Source organism: Mesoplodon mirus (assembly GCF_964341445.2).
Source record: "Mesoplodon mirus genome assembly, chromosome: 5".
In the NCBI taxonomy this organism is placed as follows: Eukaryota; Metazoa; Chordata; class Mammalia; order Artiodactyla; family Ziphiidae; genus Mesoplodon; species Mesoplodon mirus.
This window is the reverse complement of record NC_138980.1, coordinates 55,443,895-55,453,432: the sequence shown is the minus strand read 5'-3', so window position 1 is coordinate 55,453,432 and position 9,538 is coordinate 55,443,895. Positions and strand designations below refer to the sequence as shown.

The 9,538-nt window shown below is 51.1% G+C and overlaps 1 protein-coding gene across 1 annotated transcript; it reads right to left on the bottom strand.

Moving 5' to 3' along the window:
• Positions 1-2,536: 2,536 nt before the first annotated feature.
• LOC309805352 (Golgi-associated RAB2B interactor protein 3-like) lies at positions 2,537-3,073 on the bottom strand (the record flags this gene model as incomplete). The annotated part of the gene is made up of 1 exon (XM_088845578.1): positions 2,537-3,073. A coding segment is annotated over one exon (537 nt), but the record flags the coding sequence as incomplete, so codon positions are not given.
• Between the last annotated feature and the right edge of the window lie 6,465 nt (positions 3,074-9,538).

Sequence of the window (9,538 nt, the reverse complement as noted above, 5' to 3'; positions counted from 1 at the left end):
TACAGAGAGGCAGAGTGACCCAGGAGAGTCAGTGGCCCAGACAGGATAGGAACTCAGATTTCCGGACTCCTCGTTGGTGCTGCTTCTACCATAAAGATTGTGTCCCTTTGTTGAGCCAGTGACAACCCTGATCCCCCCGTGTTCTGTTTTATCCTACACAAAGTAAAATAACTCCCAATGGTTTGATTTCCTTACAAGCCAGAGAGAGTTTCTGTTTTCATAAGGTGAACCTCTGACCCCAGCTATGGCCTGAAGCTCAGCCCCGGCTGCAGACTTGTCCTCCCTCCACCCTACGTGCCCTGGAGAAGCCTTGCGGGGAAAAACAGGCTTCTCTTTCTGGCAGTGGCTATGCACGTGTGACCTTCGAGCAAGCGACGAAAACCTTTTTCTGTGCTTATTTCCTTGCCTTCTGCAGAGTGCCCATAACCAAACCAGAGTGCTTTGCTGAGAAAAGGGTCGTTTTTCAATAACATAGCCTCGTGCTAGGCACAGCACAGACACCCAATAAATACCTGGTGAGTTAAGTAATTAATTCAGCAACGCAAGTATACACACCACACAGTCACTTCCCCCAGCTTATCTTCTCCCCAAACTATTTACATATTAAATCTTATTTCAAAAGATTCGCAACCTCGCAGCGAAAATTTCTGTATAGTGCATCTATTTCCAGCCCTAGTGAATGGCTTAATGATACTTACTACATATCTTCTACAACAAAATTTTGATTCTGGGGTCTCAGGCCAAAGCACAATTCGCATCACAGAAGTCGCTGTCAAGTCGCTACCAGGCGAGGGGACATAGAAAACACAAGATAGCATTTCTTTTGGAGTTGTATGGTTTCCTTTATTAGAGAAAGTAGGAATTGCCTCTCTAGGGAAGGATGCAAGCCAACCGGGGCTTTGTCTACCTCCCAGTGGCCATGTGTGAGCCTTGGTGCTGAATCAGGAATGACTGAAGCGCCTAAAGAAGGAGAGGATCTCACTGGATGTCTTACTTCGAGTCCCCGAACTGGTGGCGGGCTGGCTCTTCCTCCGTCTGCGAGCTGTCCTCCCCTCCTTTGTCACCTTTGGAGTTTTCATGGCCGCATGAGGACCAGTGGGAGGATGCTTTCTGGGTCTTGTCCCCTCCTGTCCTGTGGTGACCTTCACCTGTCCTGCGGTGATGGGAACGTTTCCTCGCTGAAGACGTGTCCTCCTTTCCTTTTTTTCCTTCCAGGCTTCATCCCTGGGGTGGGAGACCTTCTGGCTTCCATCCCGTTCAGACGTGGAGCCTTCACTCTGCAAGGTGGAGACCACGGGGGCTGCGACCTTCCCTTCAGCTCTTCCAGCAGCAGGCTTGCTGGTTGTGACTGCACCTGGCAACACCACGCTCGTGCTGCTCTCTGGACCATCTGCCCCCGTCGAGGATGTGCTGGCAACATCCGCCGAGACCAGGTTCGTGCCCTGCGGGGATAGGCGGGCAGCACCTGCGGTGGCCTGGCCGGATCCGCTTTCTCCTGGATCCTCGATGGTGGCTCCCGCCAGGCCCACGGTCATCCCTGCCGCCGATCCTTCGGCGCCTTTCAGGGCTGCAGTTGATCCACGGGGGGCATGATGGATTCCCTCTCCCCCCACATAAGCACAAGACGTGGCTCCAGTCACGTCACGACGCTTGTGAAGCCCAACCTCATCCTGATCCCTTTCTCTGTGGAGCTCTGTGGTCTGAGCCAAGGGGAGGAGAGACAGGTAGGAGAGAGATGACAGAAAGTGAGCTCAGAACTGTCCGCTCCTCTCTCATCCTGGAGCTGAGCAACTCAAGGCCTTATACTTAGAATAACCTTTTGACATCACCCAGTCTAAGCTCCCATTGGATGCAAGACCCCATCTACTGCACCCCTGTCAAACGGCCACTCCACTTTACTTGAACAGTCCCAGGGTCAGGGAGAGCACTGATACAATTCTCCATGATGCTCTACACTTTAACTTTATACCCTTGTGCTTCTCTCCCTGCAGGGCAGATTCCTAGAAGTGGGGTTCCTGGGTCAAGGGATGCACACCGTGTACGTTTTGGTGACTCCACGGGTTGGGCTGATTTGAGTCAGCATGTCGGAGTCCCGGGGAGACACAATGAAGGAAGGACTTCCCAACTGTGAATGATGTTCCCCAACTCCTGAGACTACATGGGCTGGGGTAAGTGTTCAAGCAGAGACCAGACAGTCAGGATGCTGTAGAAGGGATTACAGCCCTAGTGATGAGACCAGTGCAGCCGAGGTGATACCTAAGGTGTCTCTGAAATTCGGCCTCGTGGGACAAGGTGGTGCAGCACTCGGAACCTCTCCAGTGTGGTGACTCCTGTAGTGATAGCTCGTGTGTCCCTGACCCTTTTCAACAGTAGAAGGTATTTCCCAGGCGAGTCTCAGAGAGCACCAAAGGCTATGAAGGACCAGCTTTGCCTTGCTCTCCCAAAGCACCCTGCCCCGTGTTCTTGAGTCCCTGTAGGTGCTTACCACTAGGATGTCGGCATCCTCTGTAGTCGCTGCATCTCCAGTTTGGAGCATCGGGGTACCGCTGTAACTGTCTACCGGTGGTCTCAGGATATAGACAAGCTTTTCCCAATAGGAAAAGAGGTCTTCTTGTGCGTCGGAAGAGGGGCACAGCTGCAGGTAGAAAGTCCGGCCGGTAGCAAGACTCAGGCACAGCTGCTGTTTCTCCCGGTTGTGGATGGAGATCTTGACAAACTTCAAGGGGAGCAGCCTGGTGAGCTCTAGGGTCTTCACGGGCTTGCAACCTCTCCCCTTGGTGATCCCGGCACAGACTTTCCTTGGTCGGGCCAGCAGCATGACGTCAGGTAGTGGGAAGAGGGGGCTGGTGGATGCGACGCCCACAGTCACCATTCGGACGCGGTTGTCTAGGTCGATCAGTTCTCCTTCCTTGCTGACCTGGATAAAGTCGCTCTCCAACATGGGAGCGTACTTGAAAATGTCATACTCTCCTCCCTCGTACAGTTGTCGTTGCAGGACCCCCATGGAGGTCCTCGACGCCCCCACTGAACAGTAGCTATTGGCCGTGTAATGAGGTAAACTCTCACTGCTCATGGCTCTCTTCGTTCAAGACAGAGCCACCAGCCACAAGTTGAGTCTCGGAGAGAGAGAGAGAGAGAGAGGGAACGAAAGCACCTCGTCACCTCCCTGCAGGACTCTGCCAGAGTCTCTTGACCCGACCCTATTTATACCGCAAGCCCTTTGTGACCCGTCACCATCGCATCACACACCCCTTTGTTGAGCCTCCAAGCCCCCACCCCCTTGGGGCAGGCTCACCAGCCTCCCCCTAAACCAACCACCACGTCCATAGGGAACAGGCTGACCCTGCCAGGGTATAGGTGTGGGTAGGCCGGATAGTCTTTCTACTCAAACGGTTGAGAAAACCCTCCTGCTCTTGTAAATATCTGGGTGGTTTCCAGTCTTGTTGTTGTTACAAATCTCCGTCATCTTGGCGCTTCTGCGGAACGATGTCCTGGGGATAAAATCCTGGAAGTGGACCGTGTACTTGCTAAGGGCAGGCATCCTATGGGGATTGCTGTTCTCTGTGCCCCCAGCGTATATAGCACAGTGCTGGCAGGAGCTTAGAAAGAGTGCTACCTGTCAGAGTCCCATTGGTACTGTCATTTCCAGGATATGGAGAATTTTCTCACCCATTTTCTCTTTTCAGGGAGGCTAACTTTTTATATTTATATATATTTTTTTACAGTTTTAGAAACTGTTTTTATTGTGAAATATAACACACCTTCATGAAAGTGCACAAACCGTAAATATATAGCTTAATGAGTAACAAGAAAGTGAGCACCCTTGTAGCTGCCACCCAGAGCAAGAAATAGAAGCCTGCCAGCCCCTCTTCTGCATGCTCCCTCCCCGCAAAGGGAACCCAACCTTGGCTTCTATTTTTTTTCTTTTCCCCCTTCTTTTTTATTGACGTCTAGTCAATTTACAAGGTTGTGTGAATTTCCGTTGTGTTAATTTCTTCCGTTAATTTCTGATTCAGTTTCATGTGTGTTCTTTGTGTATTTCATGTTATAGTCTTTTCCTATTCTTTTCCATTATGGTTTATCACAGGATACTGACTCTAGTTCTCTGTGCTCTACAGTAGGACCCTGCTGTTTATCCACCCTGTAGTTTGCATCTGCTAATCCCAAACTCCCAACCCTTCCCTGCCCCCAACCCCACTGAAAACCCCAAGTCTCTTTTCTATGTCTGGGAGTCTGTTTCTGTTTCGCAGGTACGTTCATTGGCATCGTACTGTAGAGTCCATGTATAAGGGATATCGTATGGTGAGAAATGTTATTTTTTAAATAGGCTTCCCAGGTGATCCTTATGCATGTGACTGTTGGAGAACTACTGTCTTCCACTGTAAAGTTATGGCATACTGGGGCGGAAAGAGGCCCCCCCCCCCCGCCCCAGACCTCCTAGCCCAGTGGTTTTCCAACTTGGCTGCTGCACAGTAGAATTATTGGGTGAGATTTTTAAAACTCCCAGTGCTGGAGGGCTTACCCCACCTAAATGTCATCAGAATCTCTGGGATTGGGGTCAGGCTATCAATGTTTTTTTTGTTTGTTTTTCAGCTCCCCAGGGAACTCGCAACATACAACCAAGGGTAAGAATCACTGCAGCGGTCCAATCCATTGGTTTTACAGTTGGGGACCCCGTGGCTGCCCACAGAGGTACCATTACAGAGAGGCAGAGTGACCCAGGAGAGTCAGTGGCCCAGACAGGATAGGAACTCAGATTTCCGGACTCCTCGTTGGTGCTGCTTCTACCATAAAGATTGTGTCCCTTTGTTGAGCCAGTGACAACCCTGATCCCCCCGTGTTCTGTTTTATCCTACACAAAGTAAAATAACTCCCAATGGTTTGATTTCCTTACAAGCCAGAGAGAGTTTCTGTTTTCATAAGGTGAACCTCTGACCCCAGCTATGGCCTGAAGCTCAGCCCCGGCTGCAGACTTGTCCTCCCTCCACCCTACGTGCCCTGGAGAAGCCTTGCGGGGAAAAACAGGCTTCTCTTTCTGGCAGTGGCTATGCACGTGTGACCTTCGAGCAAGCGACGAAAACCTTTTTCTGTGCTTATTTCCTTGCCTTCTGCAGAGTGCCCATAACCAAACCAGAGTGCTTTGCTGAGAAAAGGGTCGTTTTTCAATAACATAGCCTCGTGCTAGGCACAGCACAGACACCCAATAAATACCTGGTGAGTTAAGTAATTAATTCAGCAACGCAAGTATACACACCACACAGTCACTTCCCCCAGCTTATCTTCTCCCCAAACTATTTACATATTAAATCTTATTTCAAAAGATTCGCAACCTCGCAGCGAAAATTTCTGTATAGTGCATCTATTTCCAGCCCTAGTGAATGGCTTAATGATACTTACTACATATCTTCTACAACAAAATTTTGATTCTGGGGTCTCAGGCCAAAGCACAATTCGCATCACAGAAGTCGCTGTCAAGTCGCTACCAGGCGAGGGGACATAGAAAACACAAGATAGCATTTCTTTTGGAGTTGTATGGTTTCCTTTATTAGAGAAAGTAGGAATTGCCTCTCTAGGGAAGGATGCAAGCCAACCGGGGCTTTGTCTACCTCCCAGTGGCCATGTGTGAGCCTTGGTGCTGAATCAGGAATGACTGAAGCGCCTAAAGAAGGAGAGGATCTCACTGGATGTCTTACTTCGAGTCCCCGAACTGGTGGCGGGCTGGCTCTTCCTCCGTCTGCGAGCTGTCCTCCCCTCCTTTGTCACCTTTGGAGTTTTCATGGCCGCATGAGGACCAGTGGGAGGATGCTTTCTGGGTCTTGTCCCCTCCTGTCCTGTGGTGACCTTCACCTGTCCTGCGGTGATGGGAACGTTTCCTCGCTGAAGACGTGTCCTCCTTTCCTTTTTTTCCTTCCAGGCTTCATCCCTGGGGTGGGAGACCTTCTGGCTTCCATCCCGTTCAGACGTGGAGCCTTCACTCTGCAAGGTGGAGACCACGGGGGCTGCGACCTTCCCTTCAGCTCTTCCAGCAGCAGGCTTGCTGGTTGTGACTGCACCTGGCAACACCACGCTCGTGCTGCTCTCTGGACCATCTGCCCCCGTCGAGGATGTGCTGGCAACATCCGCCGAGACCAGGTTCGTGCCCTGCGGGGATAGGCGGGCAGCACCTGCGGTGGCCTGGCCGGATCCGCTTTCTCCTGGATCCTCGATGGTGGCTCCCGCCAGGCCCACGGTCATCCCTGCCGCCGATCCTTCGGCGCCTTTCAGGGCTGCAGTTGATCCACGGGGGGCATGATGGATTCCCTCTCCCCCCACATAAGCACAAGACGTGGCTCCAGTCACGTCACGACGCTTGTGAAGCCCAACCTCATCCTGATCCCTTTCTCTGTGGAGCTCTGTGGTCTGAGCCAAGGGGAGGAGAGACAGGTAGGAGAGAGATGACAGAAAGTGAGCTCAGAACTGTCCGCTCCTCTCTCATCCTGGAGCTGAGCAACTCAAGGCCTTATACTTAGAATAACCTTTTGACATCACCCAGTCTAAGCTCCCATTGGATGCAAGACCCCATCTACTGCACCCCTGTCAAACGGCCACTCCACTTTACTTGAACAGTCCCAGGGTCAGGGAGAGCACTGATACAATTCTCCATGATGCTCTACACTTTAACTTTATACCCTTGTGCTTCTCTCCCTGCAGGGCAGATTCCTAGAAGTGGGGTTCCTGGGTCAAGGGATGCACACCGTGTACGTTTTGGTGACTCCATGGGTTGGGCTGATTTGAGTCAGCATGTCGGAGTCCCGGGGAGACACAATGAAGGAAGGACTTCCCAACTGTGAATGATGTTCCCCAACTCCTGAGACTACATGGGCTGGGGTAAGTGTTCAAGCAGAGACCAGACAGTCAGGATGCTGTAGAAGGGATTACAGCCCTAGTGATGAGACCAGTGCAGCCGAGGTGATACCTAAGGTGTCTCTGAAATTCGGCCTCGTGGGACAAGGTGGTGCAGCACTCGGAACCTCTCCAGTGTGGTGACTCCTGTAGTGATAGCTCGTGTGTCCCTGACCCTTTTCAACAGTAGAAGGTATTTCCCAGGCGAGTCTCAGAGAGCACCAAAGGCTATGGAGGACCAGCTTTGCCTTGCTCTCCCAAAGCACCCTGCCCCGTGTTCTTGAGTCCCTGTAGGTGCTTACCACTAGGATGTCGGCATCCTCTGTAGTCGCTGCATCTCCAGTTTGGAGCATCGGGGTACCGCTGTAACTGTCTACCGGTGGTCTCAGGATATAGACAAGCTTTTCCCAATAGGAAAAGAGGTCTTCTTGTGCGTCGGAAGAGGGGCACAGCTGCAGGTAGAAAGTCCGGCCGGTAGCAAGACTCAGGCACAGCTGCTGTTTCTCCCGGTTGTGGATGGAGATCTTGACAAACTTCAAGGGGAGCAGCCTGGTGAGCTCTAGGGTCTTCACGGGCTTGCAACCTCTCCCCTTGGTGATCCCGGCACAGACTTTCCTTGGTCGGGCCAGCAGCATGACGTCAGGTAGTGGGAAGAGGGGGCTGGTGGATGCGACGCCCACAGTCACCGTTCGGACGCGGTTGTCTAGGTCGATCAGTTCTCCTTCCTTGCTGACCTGGATAAAGTCGCTCTCCAACATGGGAGCGTACTTGAAAATGTCATACTCTCCTCCCTCGTACAGTTGTCGTTGCAGGACCCCCATGGAGGTCCTCGACGCCCCCACTGAACAGTAGCTATTGGCCGTGTAATGAGGTAAACTCTCACTGCTCATGGCTCTCTTCGTTCAAGACAGAGCCACCAGCCACAAGTTGAGTCTCGGAGAGAGAGAGAGAGAGAGAGGGAACGAAAGCACCTCGTCACCTCCCTGCAGGACTCTGCCAGAGTCTCTTGACCCGACCCTATTTATACCGCAAGCCCTTTGTGACCCGTCACCATCGCATCACACACCCCTTTGTTGAGCCTCCAAGCCCCCACCCCCTTGGGGCAGGCTCACCAGCCTCCCCCTAAACCAACCACCACGTCCATAGGGAACAGGCTGACCCTGCCAGGGTATAGGTGTGGGTAGGCCGGATAGTCTTTCTACTCAAACGGTTGAGAAAACCCTCCTGCTCTTGTAAATATCTGGGTGGTTTCCAGTCTTGTTGTTGTTACAAATCTCCGTCATCTTGGCGCTTCTGCGGAACGATGTCCTGGGGATAAAATCCTGGAAGTGGACCGTGTACTTGCTAAGGGCAGGCATCCTATGGGGATTGCTGTTCTCTGTGCCCCCAGCGTATATAGCACAGTGCTGGCAGGAGCTTAGAAAGAGTGCTACCTGTCAGAGTCCCATTGGTACTGTCATTTCCAGGATATGGAGAATTTTCTCACCCATTTTCTCTTTTCAGGGAGGCTAACTTTTTATATTTATATATATTTTTTTACAGTTTTAGAAACTGTTTTTATTGTGAAATATAACACACCTTCATGAAAGTGCACAAACCGTAAATATATAGCTTAATGAGTAACAAGAAAGTGAGCACCCTTGTAGCTGCCACCCAGAGCAAGAAATAGAAGCCTGCCAGCCCCTCTTCTGCATGCTCCCTCCCCGCAAAGGGAACCCAACCTTGGCTTCTATTTTTTTTCTTTTCCCCCTTCTTTTTTATTGACGTCTAGTCGATTTACAAGGTTGTGTGAATTTCCGTTGTGTTAATTTCTTCCGTTAATTTCTGATTCAGTTTCATGTGTGTTCTTTGTGTATTTCATGTTATAGTCTTTTCCTATTCTTTTCCATTATGGTTTATCACAGGATACTGACTCTAGTTCTCTGTGCTCTACAGTAGGACCCTGCTGTTTATCCACCCTGTAGTTTGCATCTGCTAATCCCAAACTCCCAACCCTTCCCTGCCCCCAACCCCACTGAAAACCCCAAGTCTCTTTTCTATGTCTGGGAGTCTGTTTCTGTTTCGCAGGTACGTTCATTGGCATCGTACTGTAGAGTCCATGTATAAGGGATATCGTATGGTGAGAAATGTTATTTTTTAAATAGGCTTCCCAGGTGATCCTTATGCATGTGACTGTTGGAGAACTACTGTCTTCCACTGTAAAGTTATGGCATACTGGGGCGGAAAGAGGCCCCCCCCCCCGCCCCAGACCTCCTAGCCCAGTGGTTTTCCAACTTGGCTGCTGCACAGTAGAATTATTGGGTGAGATTTTTAAAACTCCCAGTGCTGGAGGGCTTACCCCACCTAAATGTCATCAGAATCTCTGGGATTGGGGTCAGGCTATCAATGTTTTTTTTGTTTGTTTTTCAGCTCCCCAGGGAACTCGCAACATACAACCAAGGGTAAGAATCACTGCAGCGGTCCAATCCATTGGTTTTACAGTTGGGGACCCCGTGGCTGCCCACAGAGGTACCATTACAGAGAGGCAGAGTGACCCAGGAGAGTCAGTGGCCCAGACAGGATAGGAACTCAGATTTCCGGACTCCTCGTTGGTGCTGCTTCTACCATAAAGATTGTGTCCCTTTGTTGAGCCAGTGACAACCCTGATCCCCCCGTG